This window comes from Lonchura striata, chromosome 9, assembly GCF_046129695.1.
Source record: "Lonchura striata isolate bLonStr1 chromosome 9, bLonStr1.mat, whole genome shotgun sequence".
NCBI lineage: Eukaryota > Metazoa > Chordata > Aves > Passeriformes > Estrildidae > Lonchura > Lonchura striata.
In genome coordinates this window covers 9,009,422-9,031,698 of record NC_134611.1, presented here as the reverse complement: position 1 = coordinate 9,031,698, position 22,277 = coordinate 9,009,422, and the positions used below count along the sequence as shown (strand labels likewise).

Below are 22,277 nucleotides of genomic sequence, written 5' to 3'. Positions count from 1 at the left end.
CCTTTCTGCACACCCATTTTATTCTGAAGGAGTATTTCCAGCTTACGGAGGAGCAGCAAATTTTATTCTTGAGCACATCTGTTTCCTACACTTAAACTACACTCTTGATCTAAAAGTGTTATCAACTAAATTTATGAAGCACTTAAGCACTAAGTGATTCTCTCCTCAGCCCCTTAACAGAAGAGAGTAGGGAAAGAACACAGTGTGAAAAACAATGAAAGATCTGAGTGTCAAAATAATTCTGGCAATCTTAAATGTCATAGTCTTACCTAGAAAGAAGAACTGGCACTTTCTCACTTGTGATATTAAAAGAAGGCAAGATTAATTTTACAAGTTTTATTATACAAAAAATTATCCAAACCCATAGGAACTCTTCTACATTTCTAAAAGTTTTGTTCTGCAACTTATACTTCCATATGCTTTTCCAAAAATCCAAGGTAAAAAGCCTCATTAGTCCCAGTTTCTTCTTAGCAATAGTCTTGAAAAAACCAACCGTAGCTGCATCAAAATTTATTCTTTGTAGTCCAGGAATTGCTGAAGTCTTTTCTTATGTTCTGTAGACACTTGTACAGCACTAGAAACAAATGCAGAATATTTTACATTAGAAGTAATACAGCACAAAAATAAAGTCTCATGCCAAAACTGAGTGTACATTGAAATCAATTACACTGAAGCTAAATTTTATGAAAAACCATCAATGTTCCAAGACAAAGAAGCATATTAACCCCTGAAACTGTCAATTCTTACTCTCAACAGCTTCTAAAAAATACCTGTATCAGGAAACCTTGCCCATTTCCTTACCTCTAAACAGCAACTAATTAACTTGCAAGGATGATTTAGGTAAGAAAGAATCTCCTAAAATGATCTCTCCTGTATATTCAGCACTTCAAAACTGAGGGACATCTCATCCCCAGAGGGAGAGATGGGCAGCTACAAGGAAGTTTCAGTCCCACATATTCTAAAGCCAAGTATGGAAGTTTGCCTGCTGGGAGAGTGGCTGAGGAAGAGCTGTTGGACAACCAGGCAGCAATGGAATTTCATTATTTGGACCCTTCATAGGATTTTCTCTCTGCAGAACAATTGCCTCTATTTGATTTATTTTCTTTTCAGCAGCTCAGATTTATTAAACAAGTGGTATTCATGAACTGCTTCTAAGGAGTTCATGAAAAGTCACTAGGAAAAATTGCCCAAAAATCTATGAATAATAAATTTTGAAGGGGGACCATATATCTACACAGGAACTTTTTAAGGTTCCACAAATCAAAAAATACTAAAATACCATGTTATAATAATGACCAGAAGGGATTTTTTTCCCCTAAACTTTGCTTTTCACAGGTCCTACAAATTAATAACGTTAATTAAACTAAATTTAACTAAATTCAACTGCTTAAGGAAGCAATTGTGAGGAAGCTCTTACTTCAAGTGTTCTCCAAAGACAGTAGTTATCCGGTACAGGGCTGTTTTCAGAGATGCTCTAAGTGCAAATCGTAGTGTTTTGTAGGATGTGTCCACCAGACTCCCTGAAATCCGGGGAGGTTTGCTAGAAACATGTGGCAGCTTGAAATGTCTGTCTACAACCTGATTGAGAAAAACAAACAGATTACTGTCATCTGTTCAATTATTTAATAATGTAACTAATTACATGTTTGTGTCAAATAAAGCAAAAACAAAGTGCAAGTTCGGAAATTCCACCAAGACATGAAAAAATGTTTTGGAGACTGAGCATTTCCCAGTCATCAGAATGAAGTTCTGTGAAATAAGATTCTCTGTTACTGAGTCTTAAGCTAAGAACATCACATGTTGCAGAAGAAACACAATTCTGTCCTCTATTATGACTTGTTTCTTTCACAAACAAGGGCATTGGCTTTTTTTCCCCCTGGTGCCTGTTCTTGGAATAGATGACTTACACTGAAGAACTTTAATAACCTCTAAATTCTTTCCAAGAACCTCCATTAGGGCAGTGTAAAATGGTTGTGTTAATAGGACACGGATAGCCTTGGAAATAAATCTGGATTTTTTAAAACACACATTACACAAGTATCAGTAATTTGAGAATAGTGTCTTACTATTAGCAGAGACACAGATTTTATCTCTTGAGATTTGCAATGTCTCCAAGTGCTCCATGTTGCACCAGGAATTGTGTGCAACCAGATAAAGATTAAGTTCTAGCTCTGCAAAAGATATTGCATTAGAATTGCTGTATCCCTGAAATAAACTCTTCAACTGAGCACACAGCAGCATTTCTTTAAAATTAAATATTCCATATTTTCTCCTTCCACATTTTAAAAAACCAACAGGTTTTTTAATTCAGCTGTTTCATAGTATACATAGTGGCAACCAGCTGTTTTGGTTAGGTTAACTACAGAAGAGCTGTTTTAGTGGCAGCAATTTCAATGTTATGACTAGTCAGCAAGGTTATTATGTAAAATCAACAAGACTCCTTCTCCTCTCCTAAACTTGCTTTATAGCAAGGAAAAGTTAACAGTTTTACCTCCTGAAGAGTCAGTAATGTGTTCAGGATAGCTGGCAGTGTAGTTTGGACAACTCCAAACTGGTCTTCAGTGAAGGAGGCTGCTACCAAGTGAGACAGGCCTTTAAAAAAAAAGGAATTTGTTGTAACTAATGCTTCAAAAGGTGAGAATTCAGTATCAAAGATCATCGGGTTGCCTGAAGATTCCACTAGTGTGCTGGAATACCTCAGGACTTGCTGCTGCCAGCTGAAAGTCACCTCAGCTCTGGCTCAAGGACCAAACCACTCACTGGTTTGACAGGTGCACGATAGCTTGAGGTTGGTAAAGTCAGATTATATAAAAATTATGTGTGATTCCCATCTCCAGACTCTATATATCCCAAGCCATCACCTTCAATCTGACACAGCATGGCACATCTGCCCATGAAACACATCAGCAAGGAAACTGATCAACTTTGCATAGTCAAATGTAATAGAAGGTTCTATCAATATCGGTATTTACTTATGACTTTGAAAGAAAAAAATAAAAGTCCTAAATGTAATTTCATATTGTCATTGTTCTTCCAATTCTCTGCAAACCATCTTTTTATTTGCTAAGTTAGTATCTGAATGCCTCCCTCAGCTCTCTGATAAACAAAGACCCAGAGCCTTTAGTCAGAAAAGCTGTTGTAAAAAGGCACCATAAATCTGTCACTACAAAAAATGCAAAAATGATACATGAGTTCACATGAGAGAGAAGCACCAGAAATCAAGTTTAGGAATCTGTACAGAACATAAAGTAAGAGATCTCACATGGGATCTCAAAACTAACAAGTGAATTAGACTTTAGTCATGTTGGTGTCTGAAATGCAGTTGTGTTTTTGTCAAAAGCATTTCAAAGATTTTTACTGTTACATTTATAAAGCACAGAGCTCAGAGAGTTTTCCATGAACCAACAGAGTGATCACCTGGAAACCACTCACCTTCCAAAGCCCAGATGTGCATTTGGGCATCACAGAAGACAGCCTGGATGGAGGCTTCTGGGTGCTGAGAAAGAAACCAAAGTGTTGTGAGTGCAACATTATTTATATTATTCCAACAACATTATTTATAAATAATATTGCCAAGCGTCCAGCTTTCAGAACAGACCTGCAAGGCCAAAAGATCCTGGGAAATAGCCAGAAAATCTGATCTAAAGAAGTAAAATTATTTTTGGACAGGACCTGCCCACAGTGCTACAGCTGTAATTGTGAGGAGAAAAAAAAGGGGGGGAAAGGATATATACTAGCTAGTTTTAAAGGGCTAAGAATGTCTTAAGTAAAATGCAGTTTCTAACCAGATGAGTTTAAAAAAGCATTGTTATTCTTATTTTCTGTCAGTATGGGACAATCCTGCTGTAAAACCCACAGCAAACAAGAAGCTGTACTTATGGAAAGCTTTAGATGAAAATACAGGTTTTAAAGCCATTACCTGTGTCTCAAACACAGGACCACCCTTACCTTGCTGAAGAAATACATTATCAATGCCCGTTTCAACAGGAAGTTTTTTATCTGAAAAGAAACAAAGATTAAACATATCATCTGCATTTGTTTAAGGTATGCACAGTTAGCCCTTCTCAACCCTACCCCCTTCACGCAGCATAAAGGCATTAGGAGTGGAGGGAAGAATTTGTGGTATATAAGCTAAGTAGAGAAGGAAGTATTCATTCCATAAAGGGGAATGCACTGCAATTTTACTCCACCTGTTCTTGCTTGTTCTGAAGCCATGTGTAAAAGATAAATCTTGGCTGCACTGCCTCGCTGCCAGTTCTTACAGCAGAGGGCATTGGGGAGGATTCATGATGGGAACCATTCATTTGCTGATCTGCAAAAAAAAAAAATACAGTATCTCTAGAAAAACTGATTACTGTCACTTTCATCCTCACAATACTCTCCACTGACAAGGCTACTACACTTATGGCTGTGGAAAAATCTCTACCTGAAACCGATGTCCACAGCTTTGGTCCTCTTCTCGTGACATGGGGAGTTTGGACTGCTCCATGCCAAGGAGACTTTATATCCACAACTCCCATCTTGTAACTTAAAGCAGGAGAGCTGAAAGGTGAACCAACATCAGAGCCAGGAGATGCCTTCACAGGCATCAGGGATGGCTTAACCAGTGGAGACATGGAGGCTCTGAGGACAATGTTGGACCTCTGTGACTGGAAGGACATGTCTTCTACCCCAACAGCTCCTAGTGACAAAAACACGCTGCATGAAGACAACAGGCTGGCACAACGACACAGGAGATGGGTTTGTTATCTGACTGCAATTTCAACAACTTCTGTATCAGAGCCATTGTGAAAGGACATGGTTAGCACTCTGGTCTTGCCAAGAAGTACACATCAACTCAAGCATGGAGCATTTTCAAAGTTCATCAACTTAAAAACAGCAAGTGATGAGGAAATAAATATAAAATATAAATACAACCATAACTATAAATATATCTTGTGGATTTATTTATTTTACTCCTCCTAGCCAACATTACAACACCCTGCTATATATGTACATAAAGTGAGCTCTTTGTAGTAAGTACTAGAAAAAAGGCTGTCCATAGAAGAGTGAAAAGTCATTCTGACTGGCATGTAGGAAAAGGCAGGTCTGTCTCCAAATCCAAGGATCAGCAGCACAAGAAGAAATTCAGCTGTGACACTCCAACAGTGCCTGCTGTTTCCAGGGCACTGCCTGCTGAGGGATTCCATTACCTGGCAGCCTGGTGCTAACACAGCTGTGCTGCCAGGAATGATGCCCAAGTCTGGCATGTAAAACACTCAAAATGCCTGGAGGCTGCTCACAGCACAGGAGTCAGACTGGGCTTTCCTCACTCTACAGTGATATTAGCAAATCACACAAACAGAACCTGATTTTACTATCTTAAACTTATCATAAGAGCAGTTATGCAAATTACAGAGCATCTCTTGGCAAGACCTAAATTCTCCCTGTGCTGTGTTGAGCCACTTACTGAAACTGTGACAATCAGACTTTTTTTAATTCATGCAAGTATTGAAGAAATAGTGTATTGAATTTAATATTATACAAATAAACAAATGAGTAAACATAATTGCATGTTTTCTAGCTATTTTGGGATTACTTCAACACAAATACCTAAGATTAATTGGGGGAGGATCTTTTTTGTCTGTATTTATTCACAGATATCCCCCATTTTCCTCATAAAATTTAATTGAGACTAAGGTATCTATTGCTACTTTCATGCTTTACAAACCTTTATGAGCACTTCCTGGAGTCTGTGGAGGTACTTTCAGCTCTCCCACTGGTGGCTTTGCTCTCCCATTTGCTGCTGCTGCTTCCTGCTGTGCAATCAGCCTCTGGGTCAGGTCACTGAGGAGACTCAAACACTCCCGGGATATCGCAGTCCAGTTGTGTGGGTGCCCACCTGGCAGGGCACACAAAGAGCAGGGTTAACCCAGCTGCTCCTCCCTGGATCCCTCTGACAGTGCCCATGTGCTCTCTGGAGCTTCACTGTCACAGTGCCACTCAGCTTCTAAAAAGCCACAGGGCATTTCCACTGTGACAGCTTGTTTGTACTGAGAGGAAGATGAAAACATGGACAGATTCAATGGATAACTCTAAAAAGACTTCAGTGGAACCTGCTAAGCAAGCAGGCAACACAGGAGTTCAGCCTATCAGATCTGAAATCACTGAACAGCTACAATGAACAAATACCAGTGGTGATGTCAATACAGTTTTGAAGCAGTACAAACACTAGAATTCCAGATAAGGTGCTACAAAAAGTTTCTGAAGGCTTCTAAGCAGTTTTAATTGACCTCCTCTGCCATATCTGAGTACAGCAAAAAAAGGATTGTGCACGAACTGAAGTTACAGCCAGTGTTTGCTCTCACAGCTGCAGTGGTGACTCAGTTATTTGTACCTGATTGCCCCTCACTCACACATCAACATTCAGCTTCCATACACATCTGTTAGGTTATCCAGTCTGGACTGTCTGACTGGTGGATGAAGTGGACCCTGCTTTCAAAATGCTAAACCTGTGTTCCCTCCTGGCTATCATTTAAACCAAGCAGACACCACAACTGGTTGAGCTTAGCAGGTGAAACAATATGAATATAAATAATTAAGCAGTCTTTTGGAAAAGGCACCACATGGAAGAGGCTCCTGGCTTATGCAGCATACCTTACTACATTACATAATTTCCAAGAGTGTTTGACTAATGATTTAGAAAACTGAATCGACACAAAATAATTTTTATAATTACCTGGCTGACTAAGGCTAAAGACTTCCTGTCGTCTAACAGGAGAATACTGGGAAAGTAACATCAAGTCTTGTAAGGCTAAAAACTGCAAAGAAAGGAAAATGGTTTAATGCATGCAAAATCCAATGTATCTGCTAAAAACATATGTAATTATCCATACAAAAATCAATCCCTGCCAAAGAATGAGTTCACACTGGCTAAAACCAGTCATGTAACACAAGAGAATGGAGGCAAATCCCCAGAACCACCCTGGATGGGGCTGCAGAGCTATGAAGAGCTTTAGTGATATGTCAATTCTCAGAAATTCAAGATGATCTAACTAACTCTTGTTTGATTCTAATAGCTCAGGCAGAAAGATATTAAAAAGTCTAAGAAAATAAGTATTTTTGAAAACCAGAACTCAACTACAGTTTGAGGGTCAGTGCCTTACAGGACCAACCTACCAATGCTTTTTCTTGTGATTAAACAATTAATGTGCCAAACTAAAAATAACCAGATTTCTCACAATATTCAAAACCCTATTATAAATTGGACATTTTAAAGACATCTGAGATCATGTATTAGATATCCTGTTCCTTTAACTGTTTGTACTCAACTCTTCCCCATCTATCCTCCGATAATGCAGCAAAGCTTAAAAATGTATTGTGTCATATTATATCTCCAGCCTTATCAGAAATTTGTAAAATCAGTAAAGGTAGAATTTGCATGTGCAAGAGAATATTCTTATCTTTATTTACATAATACCTCTTAAATGAGGCCTCCAATTTCTAAGTGTTATAATCAGTAAGTCCTATTAATGTTTACCATAGGCCAAAATTCCTCTTCTTTACTCACAGGTTCTAAGTAGCTTTCTACTATTGCCTTTTATAAAAAAGAAACCCAACTTCCAACCTAAGTATGGATGTATTTTTAATTTCAAGAGAGAACACACATGTCAAGACCCCAAATATATGTTGCAGGGACAAGATGTTGAGAGTACAAAGGTTTGAGAAAACACCTGCTTGTGTGACAAGACTCAAAGTTGAGTTACAAAAACTTGAGTGCCACTAAGCTGCTGGTTTTGCACCAGTACACACCATGACACTTCTGTTGCACACAGATCTTACCTGCAGCTAAATCAATCTTCAGCTAACAGTAACAGTGTGGTGAGCACCAGCAGATGTCACTACTAAACTGATTTTCATCATTAAATGCAACAGCCTGTGAGTGCTCTGATGCAGATTTTCAAGGAACTGACACCTCAGTGAACAGGAAGATGTGACTGGATGCCCTGAAAAACACCTTTTCAGCACACACCTGTCAGGGGAGAGGTAGGAGTTCAATTACCTTTATGAGGAGGGGAGGATTGCTGTTTAAGATTTTAGGCAGGCACTGGTCTGTCTCCTGAGCAAATGTTGGTTGAATGGGAAAATGATGACTCTAAATACAAACATCAAAACTTATGTTATACAGAGGAAAACACAAGAAAATCTTATGAAAGACCAGTAAACTGGCCTGAAATTTCTAACTTTTCTGACTTTTCAGTTAGCACATGCAGATATTTAAAAGCAACTTTGGAAGTTTTTTAGCTTATTAAGAAAAACAAAATTGTGTGGATAAACAAATCTTTTTTCACCATCCAAAAGGGCAAAGTCCATTTTATACTTACACAGATGGATTTCTTTTGTCTTCCACAGTTTTATAAGCAATACAATAATTAGAGATGTTGACAGGATGTTCACTGGTGCTTGTTATTATCCTTTGAGGCAGGTTGCTCACACCTCAGAGCTGTTGTCATGCTTGACTCATTGTTGACCTTTTCTCAATAAAGTCACAACAACTACACCTTTCTAATTAAAGCTAATTAAACACCCCAACAGCACTGCATTTGCCATTTCGTTCCATGAGTGCTTTGCAAAATGAGTACTTTGCACCAATACATTGAGCCAGGATTTAAACCTCACTTTTTTTTTCTCTTTTATCAAGAGTCTCATAGTGTTTTAATTAACAGAAAATAAAAATCAAGTTAGATGAACAATTTTTTCCTCTCTAAGGAAATATCTGGAAACAGAAGCTGAGGAGTAAGAGGAGGAGGTTGCTGTAACAAAACATGAATTTTGTAAGGAGCACAGGACCTGCTATGTGAAAAAAGGGAAAGTCAATTAATGCCAGCCCTCTCTTGACTATTCAGTTATCAGTTACTATCTGTAGTGCAAATTCAAGAACTCACAATGAGTTATTTCCTAGTAGAACTGCTTTTGAAATGAAAGAATTATCTGTGCCACACTGATGATGTAACAGGAGCACTGTCACAAGTACTGACCTCTGTGGCATAGATTTTGAAGAGCAGCCAAGCAATGTACCAGGTCATCAGAAGGAAAACACCACTCAGCCAAGTATGGTAAAACAAGGAGAGATCCAATAAGCCACTCAGAGTGTCAAGAGGATGTAATTTACTGCAGGTAAAAAAAACAAGAGGATATAAGTATTTTAGTATTCTTATTAAGAAAAATTAATGAAATTAAGGAAAATAAAAATGAATTAATAATGACTACAGTTTTAGCCAATTAAGGTATTAAGACTCCAGCTTCCCTATTTTAAAACAAACTGCAGTCATAAAAAGTAAGAATGTTCCCCCTCCCCCCCAAAAAAAAACCTCACCATAAAATCAGATAAAACTCATAGATGCAATCTGGAGTGTTTAGCCTAATACTTTAGAAACTTATAGAAAAGAAAATAAAAGGTGATTTCCTAACTACTATCTTAATGACAAGATGATTTTTACAAGGGGATGCTGGTTCCTTTAGGATTCATTTCAGAAATAGCCAGAGCTCCCCACATTCGTTGTGGGGAGGCAAAAACTGAGTCCTGCTGCCAAGCTGCACTTCCTCAGCAAAGGAACCTCTCAACAACATTCCAAGTTTCCAGCACAATGTCCTACACCTACCTGTCTATATGAAGACCCATCGTGGTACATATCCATACCCTTGGGATATAACCTAGGGGTTCAAAAAGAAACTCTGAAACAAATACAACACTACAAAACACACACACAGTAGGCCAAAAAAAAAGAGAGAAATAGAATTCATGCAGAGACAAGAGAAACAAGAAGACCAGTGTCTTGTAACGCACATGGATAAGGACACAATCTGCCTTTGGGGTTACTTTGTTTCAAGAAACACAAAAAAAATGAACAAAGTGCTCAGGCTAGCACTGAGGAAGCACTCTCAGCTATACACTGCTTTTCCGCAGTGAGTTAATTGTGTTTCCTCACTAACAAAAGAGGGTTAATTGTAATTTAATATTAATTATCACTACAGCCCAGGCGGCAGCAAAGTGCTTTAAAAGACTTAATGGAATCTGATACAGAACCACCATACTTCTAATTTCTCCCCTGATGTAAATAAAGGGATAATAATTCTTGCATATTTTGACATCATTTAGGAGGATAATTACAACCCTAACAAAGAATTCCTGATTTTTAGAAAGACCAGTGCAATCATCTTCATCAGCACAAATTTTTTTTTTACCACAGACCAGACTCCATTTTCATATGGGAGTGAGCCATCCTGCCTTTGTTTCCCTGGCTCCCTCCAAATAATATACAGGGCACTTGAGAGTAATGCCAAAGTGCTGATCTTTGCCTAAAAAAATGGGATGGTACAGCAACATTACACACAGTGAAGTCCTGTCCACTGCTGGAGTGCCAGGTTCAGCTCCAGGACTCCACATCTCCACTACCAGGCAATGGAAGGAGCAGTCCAAGCCTGATGGATCACAGTTTTCAAACACAGGAATTACAAATAAAAATATAGAGAATTTCAGGAACCCTTACCAAAAAAGTAATATGTGACACAGAAGTTTCTGACAAAATATAGTGATTCCACACAGCTGTGTTTTATCAGGAGAGGCAAAGATCTTCTGAAACGTAAATACTTGTATTGCTAAAAGCAAACAAAATAAACAGTTTAGTATTCCACATTCAGAACTAATCAATGAAACAGTTAATAAAAATAATACAACAAAAAAGGGCAAGGTACTTGAAAGTCTGAAGTCTAGATAAATTAAAAACTTAATTTAAGGTAATTCCAGGTGTTACATTTATTAATTATGCTCCCAGTCTTCCCTAACATCTCATAATCATTTCTAGTTCTTGTCCTGTTTCCTGCTTGTAGCAGTGAAAATGAAGAAAGGGGTAGACTGACTCAATACAAAAGGGAACAAAGCAAAATAACCCTGTCTGATGCAAAACAAAGGAAAAAGAAAAGGGCATATTTAATCTACTAGATTTCATTATATTCTAAATGTTCAATTAAAATATAGGGAAAATTTAGACAAGCCTGAGTTCCAGAGCAAGTAATCCTCCAAGCAGCCAAAACAACATAACACTGATGCTTTCCTCCAAATAAATAAACTATATGTTTCTAAATTACTGAAGTAATCCAGATGACAAATGAAAACATGAAAATGAAACTATGCAAATGCAACCAAAGTGATTTAATTTTTATTTTACTAGCTTGCATTAGGAAAAAAAAAAAAAAGAAAAAAGGAGAAAACAAACAAAGCCAAAACCAAACAGAAAACCCAAAGAAAGAACAACAACAAAAAAGAAATTAACAATATTGAAATAGATTTTAAAAATAATATTTTAACTACACCACAGCCAAAATGCTGCTTGGTTTGCTAATGAACTGAATGGCCAACATAATGCAGCACACATGCTCTCCACTAATACAACCAACCTTGGTTAAAGACATCTCTTGCCAAATTGGTTTGACTGTGTCAGTCTGGGAATCAGGAAAAGTTCATGGCTGCTGTGAGGCTGCAGCAACAGAAGTATTTTTAAAGAGATGCTTCACACTGGTACAGATTTCTGCAGGACTTCTCCAGAGGAATTAATGGAATTTCAGTTTCCATAGTGCTACACTATGGAATTAACACAAAAAGACTTCGGATGTTGAGCTCTAATCAAGATTTAATGTGCTGTTTAGACTTCAAGTGGTGGTTTTTTGTTTTGTTGTTTTTTTTTTTTAATTGCCAAGATTTTCAGCTTTCAGGTGACTCTTGTCAGTTCCTGAAATTGATACCTGGTTTGTGCACATTGTCTTTTTCCTGTTGTTCCACTTCAGCCAGCTTTTAACAGGCATCAGAGGGCTGTAGTCTAAATGTGAAGAGTCACAGAATTCCAGTTTCAGTGTTCATTGAAAAGGAGCATTTAAAGAGCTGACATTTAAAGCTGGGTGTACACTTCATCTATCAGTGACAGTAGCTGCACACAGGCAGCTCCTGCTGCCATACCCATAAATTATCTAGGCTTTATTAAGCACTGTTTTACTTATACATGTCTTTCTACAAAGATGCTTAAACCTCTTACCTGTATGATCGGAAATGGCAAATAATTCATGTTGTTAATAAGAAAGAAAAGGCTGTAGCTGAATCCCAAGAAAGCTCCAGAAAGTATAAAGAAGAGGTGATACTCATTTAGGCACATCTGAGGAACAGCATCTTCTAGGCTAAAATAGAAAACTTAGAATCAATTCTGAGTTCGAAACAAAAAGCTGTTCAAGCCTTAGGAAACTAAAATTAGAATTTTGGTTTTACTTTCCTGATCAGTACCTCTGATGATCTCAGCAAGTTGTTTGCTAAAGTAGGAATCCCACCACCAGTTTTTGTAATTTATGCATTAAATATATGCCATTGACCACAAGGCCAGGACTTAGTTCAAGTGACAACCAACTTGTCATCAAGAAAGAAGAATCCATTAAGAATCCTGGAAATGTATTTTTTCTGGTCCAGTTCTCTGTACATTGTAACATGTACAAAAGGGGGGCATTTTTTGTTCTTTAATAAAGAAAATCAATGTATAATTGCTGGGTTTTGAGAATACCCAAATTCTTGGGATTCTTTTTGAAAGAAATGATCAGTAAATACATTTTACAATAAAAGTTCTTTGCTTATCTTTGACACACACACAATTACCTTTCTGAAGGTGTGCAGGACACAGCAAGAAACTGGAATCTCCCTTTTGTCATGACTGTAGCACACCAAGCAACCAGCATTCCCATGACAGCATGAACAAAGGAATGGATGACTTGCTGAGGGTGAATAATCTTTCCTATCAGTGCTAATCGAGAGCATGCTATCGATGGCACAACTGTAAATAAAAGCAGAAAAATCATTTCCACTTCTTACTAATAAAATCTTTCATTAAAATAAAAAAAGAGAAAAAAACCCACCATTGTCACTAAAAAACTTTTCACAGTCAGGATCAGTGACTAAATTATAAATGATCATCCTGTTTAATTTAGGTATCAAAGACAGTTCAACAATGTACACAACCCACCTGCATAAAATTCAACGTTGAAGATGCTTATTATTATTATCACCACAGACATCAGGAAGATACAAAAGATGACATAAGAAGTATACAAATCATTGAAAGAACCTAAAAAATAAAAACATCATTGTTCAGAAAATTGCAGTAACACAGCAGCAACACAGTAACAGAAAAGAGCACTTAAGCAATGGAAGATATTCCAGTGAATGCTTAAAGGGGAGTAATGGTCAATGGACTTTCTAATCCCACATGAGGTCTGCCCAGCTACACAAAATTTCTGCACAAAAGCAAATTTAAACGTCATGAAACTGTTTTACATCCTTATAACTGGTTTTCTTATAAGTGAGCACTTTGAGTTTTGTTTAAAAAAAGCCCAAAACATTAAACTGTAGTTCAAATATCACATTTCCCTTCATTTAAGAAAAGCTGCAACCATCCAGTCACACCAAAAAGGGAAGAAATTTCTTACAGAGTGTTTTTTTTGGGCTTTTCTATTTTCAAGGAAGGAAGGAAGTCAATTCACTCTGCCTGGAGCAGCTCAATGATCACAGGCATCGAGATTCCAGCTAAGCATCTCTCAATTTTCATTGCAGGCACCCAGGGGAAGTTATTCTCACCATGCAGAGTGGCTGCTTCAGGAACTTCTCTTAGGATTCAGTGCACCATAGAGAAAACAAGCTATTTATGTAAATAGCAGCTGCTCAGGGTAGAAGGAGAAGTGTGTACAAGGACTCAGAGCAGACAACTAAAGCACTTAACCTGTTTTTTTTTAATTCTGTGAGGAATAGACTCACATGAACTTGCAACAGTAATTCCTACCTAGGGTGGACTGCGGCTGCTGCAGCTGTAACGAAGAAACATTTCAAAGGCCAAAAGCTATTCGAAACGCAAGGAGTGTAAGACGTTGCCACCGTCAGTTCCTGTTATCTCGTACTGAACCCAACACAAAGTGCAGAAAAAACCCCAGAAACGCAAACCCGTGAGAGAAAAACCAGCAAAACGCGGCCGGGCACCTACTGGAGATCCAGCGCAGCGGGTGGAACGGGTCGAGGCCGCTGAGCACGACGAAGGCCGCAGTGCAGAGGGGCAGCAGCAGCACGGACCAGGTCACGGCGGCGGCCACTCGCCAGCCCAGAACCTGCGGGGACACAGCGTGAGGGACCGGGACCGCCAGCTCAGAGCCTGCACGGTGACAATGGGACGGGAGCGGGACCCGCCAGCCCAGCGCCTGAGGGGCGCGCAGGGTGAGGAGACGGAGCTCACCGCCCCACAACGTGAGGGGAGACAGAGCGAGGGGACCGGGGACCGACACCATCCGCCAGCGCAGCGCCTGCGGGGAGACAGCGGGATAGAAGCGGGATAGAAGCGGGATAGAAGCGGGATAGAAGCGGGAGCGGGGGGGATGCGCAGCCCGAGCACCGACCTGCCGGAGCAGCGCCCGCTGCCCGCCCGCCGCCGCCTCCATGGCCGCGGCCCGGCCGCCCGTTCAAAGCCGCCGCCCAACGGCCCCGCGTGCCGGCCCCGCGGCACTTCCGCCGCGCGCCCCGGCGGCAGCCAATGGGAGGGCGCGCACGCCCGCTCCCCGGGAGGGCGCGGGTGACGTCACTCGCCGCGGAAACTACAACTCCCGGCGTCCCCCGCGCGGCCATGGCGGCCTGAGGGGCCTGAGGTCTCCCCTAAGGGTCTAAGGGGGCCGAATGCAGCCCGGGGCGGCGAGGAAAGGAAATGTCACATTAGTGCTCATCACGTCCGTTTGTTTTCACTTTGAAAGCCTCGCTGGCGGCCCACCTCAAGTGGGTCCAGTCCTGTCACAACACCATGCGTTGGACCAAACCCTCCTCACAGAGCCTGAAGATGCTTTGTGCACAAAACGTCTCACATCACCTTTAGAAGGCTTTATTCAGAGGCAAAACAGTGTGGCGAGCATAGAATTAAAGAAAAAAACAAATCCCCCCCACCAAAAGCGAAAACAAAACATAAAATAATCCCAACCAAACAAAGCAACCCTTTCTGTTCTGTACTGGGATCAATGGTTCACTCTCCTCCTGGAACAAGCCAGTGTCCAGTGAGCATGGGGATGTCCACATGTCCATGGGACATCACTGTCTGTCCTGCTGCAAAACACATCCTTGTCCTTGACGTTTCCAAGGTCATCAGTGAAAAAATAATCTAAAATAAAACTACTGTCTAGATGGAGAAAGTGGTGCTGTCATCTGAAAGAACCAAGTAATTTCAATTAATATTTCAGCTCCTCATCTCAGGACACAATAGGGCACATATTTAAGTCTCAATACTAAAATCCATTACTGTCATATTGATTCTTATTAGGCATCTGGAGTGAAAAAACTGATTTTGCAGGAGGAAAAGACCCTAAAATTGATTTGCATGAATGGATTGTGCAATTTCTATGTGCCTTTCACTAGGCACATGTGGCTATTTTTTATATTATTTATTTTAAATCTAATATAGCTTCTATTCAGTAAATGCCCTGATTTTCACAAACACACTTGTGGCCGGTGTACTTGGAATGGCCTGGCCTTTACATGTCTATTAGCCTGTTCGTAGACCTCCTCCACAGAATTATCCAACAGAATTCAAATATTATCTGCTGCTGGCAGCAGTCCTGGATGCCAGGAAGCAAATGCTCAATCTATCCCACAGAAAGAATGCAGTCCAGAGGGATGGATGTCTCAGGCTCTGAGCCCACACAGAAGTCCCCACACAGGGCTGCTGCTCTGGAACACTGTCTCAAACATCAACGGGAAAAACCCAATCTGCTTTTTATATTAAAAGGAAAGAAAAACTGGAGTGTAACAGTTTATTCCTCAAGTTTCACTTGTGCAGAATAAATTTAAATAAATGCTTTGGGGTTTCTGTAAAGGAGTGGCCTCTGGGATTTAGTATATTATTTATTTAAATGTGAGTATCTTTGCCAAGAGCAAACCTCAAAGAAAATGTTCCTCAGAGTCTCTTCAGTTTTTATATCTGTACTTAAAACTTACAACTGAAATAAAGTTAATAAATGCTACTTATATATAGACCCCATTTAGCAAAATTTGTCTGTTAAATACCTTTCCATTCAACCATAGGGATGGGGAAAAGTTTCAAGACGTCTGCGATGACTGCAGAAAAAGGAAGTTTAGATAGAATTCTCACCTTATTTAGTGACTCTTTGTTATTACTGTTGTTCCATTGTGAGCAGGGATAATAGGTGCAGGAATATCCAGTTCAGGGGCATCAAAAAAGTATGCCTACATTATCAGAGAAAAAAAATTATTTAGAGAGAAACAAAGTGCTGCCTCATCCTAGCTCTTTCTTTCCATACCCATAAAACAGAGGTACAACAAACACAGCACTGAAATGGCAAATTTGAATATTTTTCTATTTTTATATGATTATAAATGGTCAGTTAAAATGATGCTCTGAACTGTACTTGAAAATTTAACTGTTAGCAGCCAAGGTCTTTGAAAAAGACCTGTACTGGAAAGGGCTGGATTGCAGATCCAGGGAGAGATGTGTTTTGCTGTCACCTCCCTGCACACTGAGCTGTGGGGAGCCAGATCCATCTACTCTGGAAGCTGTGGAAACTGAGGACTGGCTGACACCCTTCTACCCACTGCAATAAGGAAACAAATAATTTAAGTGTTCATTGTGTATTTCAGTGGCCTTAGGGTCTTCTGTTTTCTAACACTTACTGTGTGTGAAAACATGTGCTAAAACTCCTAAGCACATTCTTTATATTGAACATTTAATCCTTCTAAAGGACTAAGCATAGTACTCATTGGAATAAAGTACAACTGGATTCTATAAAGATTGATACTTTGCTGATACTATGATGCATTCCAGGTAAATTAAAGACCATCCTGTGGAAGTTGGACTCAATGATCCTGATGGGTACCCTCCACCTTGGTGATATTCTATGACCCCATAATTTAATTTATTACCAGCACTGTCAGGGTCACACTGGCATCAATTTTTGCTGTGTTTAAAAGAACTGCAATTTTTACATTGGAGGTTTTCCAGTGACCAGCCAATCCTTCCTTCTCTGTCCCATAACATGCCACATGTCCTAGGCAATACGAGATTAGGGAAAAGGAATGTCCCACCAAACATCCAACAGCCAGCAGGGCGTGCAGCAGCAGGACGGTGGCCACGGTGGCCACCGCGATCCTGCGGTTGTCGTCACGGACCGCGGGCCAGAAGGTCATCACCAGCACGGAGCCCGAGACACACAGCGAGAACACCACCAGCACCCAGCGCACCACCTTCTGGGGGATGATCCACAAGATCTGGAAAAGGCAGGAGAAGGCTTGCAAAGAGGCTGTGTGTTCCGTGACACCGCCATCACTTCCATTTGTGCACAAATCGACTCACGCCTTCATCTGACACATCTCTTTTGGAGGATAGAGTAAGAGCAGTGATGAGCTTTACTCCCAGACACAAGAGTGAATCCCAAGTTATGCCACTCCCTCCAAGGCCTGTCCCCAACCAGGGAAACTTGTCCTTGGAGCTTGCAGTCCTGCACACCTATCTGTTCCCTGGGGATACAAACATCCTGATTGCTGAGGCTGCCCTGGGCTGCCTGCCAGGCTCACCAGCAGCACCTTGCTCGGTTTTGCGGTCTCTGGGGAAACGATGTGATCTGGGTTTTTCCAGCACCCACAAGACACCTTGACACTAGACAAGCTTCAAGAAAAAGAGCAAAGATTCTCCCAGTCTCTAAAATTTCAACAAATATCAACAATATTATAAGAAACAGCAAACCTTCTCAAGCAGGACTTGTGAGAGGGGCACTCTTTAGCCATACGTACCGCTGTGGGAATGTAAATGAAGAGGGAGTAGCCATATACACACACTATCTCCAGGAATGAGTAGGAGACAATGTTCATGACTTTACTGTTCCTCCACATCAGGAATCCCCAGAGAGCAAGGGGAACAAGCCAAGCATATGCATATATCGTTGTAGCTGCTATGGACACTGAAAACACAACAAAGGGTTTAATGTTCTACTTTGAATCCTGCCAGAATCAAAGGTGTAGAAGTATTCAGCATGAAAACTAGAAAGCTACCTGGGAAGATACTTCCAAAAGATGAAGTTTGAATTATTAATAAACTGAAAACTTTGCATTTGTATCTAGTTTACACCCAGTACTCTGCCAGTGCTTCAAGTCAGTTTAAAAGTAAAGATTTCTGAAAAAAAATCTCTAGGTAACTTCAATTGCTTTATTACGCCTGGGTACAAAATGCTGTCGGTTTCAGTTGGAAATTAAAAGCCACAGAGGCAGGAAAAACTTAGTTAAAAATAGAAATTCAGCTACTAGTAGCTAGTATCAAATCTGAATATCCAAGTGACTGCATTCCCAAGTGGCAACATTCTTCCCAGTACACTAAGGACTCTGGAAAAAAGGAGAAGCTGTGTTCCTCTGCAGGGACAGCAGCCTCTCTCATAATATAAAAACAGATGTAGACAAACTGGCTCCTCACTCTAGTTCTTTGTGGAACAAATCAATTGAGCATCCTTTGCTCATTTTTTAATTTGCCAGAAGGTAACAACTTCCAGCCCTTGGTAGGTGGTATCAGTGATAATCTGATCTGGTAATTTTCTGCCTGAGGCCTGCAGGCTCTGGGAGGCCACAGATCCAGGAAGACCCCACCAAAGCACCACAGTGGCCAGTGCTGGGCTTTCACTCTCTGTACAAGGAGACATCCACTAAGGCTAGAAAATAACTAATTACTCCTGCTTGCTCTTCTAAAACTCCAAAACTAGCTTATGCTCTGAAGAAACAGGGTTCTGCCAGTCACAGCCCATCGTAAGGGCTGGTTTCACAGGTCTAAAAATTTAAAGACAGCAATCAAAAGACTTGTGCTAAATCAAAGCCATGACCTGGTTTTATATTACCTCATTTGCACATTAAAAAAAAGACAAAAAAAACCCCAAACAACCAAAAAAGCCCCACAAATGACTACTTACAAACCTTTTCTGAACTCAGGCACGTAGCGGTACGTTGGTTTGCCCAGATGGATGAAAAAGTTTGAGAGATTGCCACTAACAGCAATGGTGAAGACAAGTGTAGCACATATCCAAAATGGACCTTAAAAGGAAACAAAAATCAATAGCACTTCCTCTGCTCTCTTGCTTTCTCAAGCCAGCAAGTAAAAGGTAATGCAGACTCAAAATACTTGGCACAGAAAATAACTTCTCCCACCTCACACCTACCATAAAGGTCAGGATTGCTGCGGATATACAGCCTTACAAAGTTCTTCCCAGGGACTGGGAACACTGACCCTTTGATTCTGTCCAGGACCTGTGAAACATAAGGATCTGTCTGACTGACAATGCAAGAAGGAAATAAACCTCAATGGATAAGGCAAAATTCAGACAACAGTTCTCCTCTGGAGCAGAGTATTAACCTGGTATGTGTCCACGTCGAAGAAGGTCTGGTAGTAATCAAAAGTCCAGAAAGGGGCACTTTTCTTCTGTCCTGCAAGCAGCTGGAGGGGGAGAAAGGCAACATGGAAAGTGTTACAAGCACACAATTTATACATTACTAGCTCATTTACACAGTAGTCACATTATTTTGGTACCTAAATGGAAAACAAACTTAACAGGGTAGTGCTTCCTATGGATTATGTAATGGTTTCCCTGTTCCACTCCAACAGCTGTAGACAGCCCATCTCTTATCTCCCTATAGGCAGAACCACAGCCTCAGGTTGTAAAGAGCAGCCTGCTACTACCTGCTGCCACATCATCTGGAACACACATCAACATGACAAGGTCCTTCTGCTGTCAGAACCACAGAATGGCCTGTGATTGAAGGGACCTTAAATAACATCTCATTCCACCCTCCTGCCATGGGACACTTCCCACCATCCCAGGTTGCTCCAAGCCCCAGCCTGGCCCACAGCTTCTCTGGGCAATCTGTGCCAGCACCTCACCACCCTCACAGGAGAGAATTTTTTCCTAATATCCAATCTAAACCTCTTCTCTTTTAGTCTGAATCCATTCTCCCTTGTCCTGTTCTCTACACGCTCTTGTAAGAAGTCCCTCTCCATCTTTCTCACATGCCTCCACCATAGGGCTGAGAGCATTACCTCTGTTTTATCGGAGTCATCAGTGCCCAGTAACTCATCATCCTCCTCCCTCCCTGGCTCCTGCCGGTGGCTGTGCTGATTCTTGGGGATTTCAACTGGTTCATCAATGCTTATGGTGGTGGCATCAGGATTTGCTGCAAGCAAATTAGCTGCATCGTCAAATTCTGCAAATAAGTACAAGACAGGCGATGATCAAGACACTAAAATTTTTGTTCTCATGGCTCAAATAAACACATAAAAACCTTGAGACAGAATAACCACTAGCTTAGGCATGTTGGGTATGACCTGTTTCCTAAAGTCCAAACTAAGATGGATCAAGTTGAACATTTAGTAAGTAAATAAGGTGTGAGTCCACTTTTTCTGCCAATCCATCTGCAGGAAGTTACACTGGCACCTCTGGAGCCTGCCAGCAGCCCCGACCCGAGGGCCAGCAGGTCCCTGCAAGGGGAAAAGGAAAGCCGCCTCACTAGAGAAATGGGTACTTTTAATATTCTCCAAAACTCGACTTGAAATTTTTATTGAAGAATTCAGGAAGTCGGAAACCGGAGCCTTTTGCAGGTCTCAGAGCGCTCTGCCCCTTTCCAGCTGTCACTTGGGTACCACAAAGGGTTTCAGCCCACAATCTCCGTCAACACCGGTTACATTTTTTTATCTCGCCAGCAGCACAGTTCCGTCTCAGAAGGCTCAGGACACCTGACCCCACAAACAAAACTCCCGGGACGTTTTCACTCCGCGAACGCCCAGAGACGCTCCCAGAGCCTCCAGCGCCTGACGGCTCCCCCGGCTCGGGCCCCGCGCCCGCACCTGCGACACCGCCTTTACCTTGGAATTTGAGGTCGTCCGCCGTCGCCATTCATCCGCCTGGGCGAGGATCAGCTCCCCGGGCTCGACCCTCCTGCAAGAGGACAGGGGCAGCGCTGGGACAGGTCCCCGCCCCGTGCCAGCGCCGCTGCGCCCCGCGGCCGCGCCCCCGAGCCCCGCGGCCCGCCCGGGCCCGGCCCGGGACCGCCCCGCACCTCGGCACCGCCGCGGCCCCGCAGCCGCCGCTCCGCTCCCTTAAAGGCGCCGCCACCGCCGCGCGGCCGCAGCCAATCAGCGCCGCCGCTGGGCCCCTCTGCCCCCTCCCATCGGGGAGCAACAGCCCCGCCGGCGACGCGGCTGGCACCGACCAATCAGAGCCCGCGCGGCGCTTCCGCGTGCGCGCCCGCCCGCCCCCTTAAAGGGCCCGCGGCAGCCCGAGCGCGGCGGCGCTGCCGTCTGTGGGTGATCAGAAACACACAACGGTCTGGGTTTGAAGCGACATTAAAGCTCATCCGGTTTCAGCTCCTTGCCATGGCAGGGACCCCTCCCACCAGAACGGGCTGGTCCCAGCCCGTGTCCAGCCTGGCCTTGGGCACTCCCAGGGATCCAGGCCCGGCCGCAGCTTCCCTGGGCGCCCTGTGCCAGGGCCTGCCCGCCCTCACAGGAGAGAATTTCTTCTCCATACCTACTCTAAACCTGCCCTCTCGGTTTGCAGCCGTGCCCCCTTGTCCCGTCACTGCCTTGCCTCTCTCCATCTCTCATCTCCCTTCAGGTGCTGGAAGGTCCCAGTTAGGTCACCACAAAGCCTTCTCTTCTCCATGCTGAACAATCCAAATTCTCCCAGCCCATTCTCACAGCATCCCTCTGATCTTGGTGGCTTCTTGAGGCCTTGCTCCAACAGATCCATGTCCTTCCTGTGCTGGAGACTGTGGGACTCAGATTCACTCAAAGGAAGAAACAGAGTTTCTAGCCAGGCAGAGGCCTGGGAAAGAGCTGGCAAAGAATGTAAATAATTCTTTATCTCTCTTGTTTTTCACATTTTTTATAGTTAAGTTCTATCACTGTGCGTCAAGCACTCTGCACCAATGGTGGTGGGTTGTTTTCACTTCAGAACCAATGGATTTGGTCCTTGCGGAGCAAGTGTATTATGAATAAAAGAGCAGTGTATTATGAATAAAAACAGAGTTTTACTCTCAACAGCCTTCTGAGTCAGAGCCTCTTCATTCCCGTCCTGCTTTGACAGCGACAGGAGACCAGCTGGATATTACATATACTGCAATATATATATATATATATATATATATATATATATACACACACTTTTTTTTAATCCTTCAGCCCCAAAATGCCAAA

The 22,277-nt window shown here is 41.9% G+C and overlaps 2 protein-coding genes across 6 annotated transcripts; both read right to left on the bottom strand.

Annotated features, from left to right (window-relative positions):
- Positions 1–248: 248 nt before the first annotated feature.
- On the bottom strand, positions 249–14,533 carry NDC1 (NDC1 transmembrane nucleoporin). 2 transcript variants are annotated; one of them, XM_021530401.3, is made up of 18 exons: positions 14,455–14,533; positions 14,049–14,169; positions 13,038–13,139; positions 12,674–12,848; positions 12,069–12,207; positions 10,530–10,638; positions 9,642–9,693; positions 9,018–9,150; positions 8,042–8,134; positions 6,719–6,800; positions 5,711–5,881; positions 4,427–4,681; positions 4,191–4,312; positions 3,949–3,999; positions 3,433–3,496; positions 2,492–2,592; positions 1,418–1,578; positions 249–574 (listed from the first exon to the last, which is right to left on the bottom strand). In XM_021530401.3, exons 1-18 carry the CDS (start codon positions 14,494–14,496, stop codon positions 511–513), a joined length of 2,037 nt encoding a protein of 678 aa, XP_021386076.2. In that variant the 5' UTR covers positions 14,497–14,533; the 3' UTR covers positions 249–510. The 2 variants fall into 2 exon arrangements, with proteins under 2 accessions (XP_021386076.2, XP_021386085.2); XM_021530410.3 differs by lacking the exons at positions 14,049–14,169; positions 14,455–14,533 and adding an exon at positions 13,851–14,033.
- Positions 14,534–14,906: 373 nt separating this feature from the next.
- On the bottom strand, positions 14,907–21,228 carry YIPF1 (Yip1 domain family member 1). Of its 4 annotated transcripts, none has more exons than XM_021529674.2 (10): positions 21,140–21,228; positions 20,946–21,018; positions 20,124–20,287; positions 19,443–19,523; positions 19,249–19,336; positions 19,007–19,123; positions 17,843–18,009; positions 17,138–17,320; positions 16,188–16,282; positions 14,907–15,244 (listed from the first exon to the last, which is right to left on the bottom strand). In XM_021529674.2, exons 2-9 carry the CDS (start codon positions 20,974–20,976, stop codon positions 16,193–16,195), a joined length of 921 nt encoding a protein of 306 aa, XP_021385349.1. In that variant the 5' UTR covers positions 20,977–21,018; positions 21,140–21,228; the 3' UTR covers positions 14,907–15,244; positions 16,188–16,192. The 4 variants fall into 4 exon arrangements, with proteins under 4 accessions (XP_021385349.1, XP_021385358.1, XP_077641473.1 ...); XM_021529683.2 differs by having other exon boundaries at positions 20,124–20,257; XM_077785347.1 differs by lacking the exon at positions 21,140–21,228 and having other exon boundaries at positions 20,946–21,111.
- Positions 21,229–22,277: the final 1,049 nt, after the last annotated feature.

Coding starts and splice junctions, on each gene's coding strand:
- NDC1 (XM_021530401.3), bottom strand. CDS start 14,496: ATGGAGGCGGCGGCGGGCGGGCAGCGGGCGCTGCTCCGGCAG. Junction 9,151..9,641: donor ATGGGTCTTCATATAGACAG/GTAGGTGTAGGA, acceptor TTTTACCTGCAG/TAAATTACATCCTCTTGACA. Junction 4,682..5,710: donor TCCAGGAAGTGCTCATAAAG/GTTTGTAAAGCA, acceptor TTTTGTCACTAG/GAGCTGTTGGGGTAGAAGAC.
- YIPF1 (XM_021529674.2), bottom strand. CDS start 20,976: ATGGCGACGGCGGACGACCTCAAATTCCAAG. Junction 20,288..20,945: donor GGACGACCTCAAATTCCAAG/GTAAAGGCGGTG, acceptor ACTTATTTGCAG/AATTTGACGATGCAGCTAAT. Junction 18,010..19,006: donor CGTGCCTGAGTTCAGAAAAG/GTTTGTAAGTAG, acceptor TTGTGTTTTCAG/TGTCCATAGCAGCTACAACG.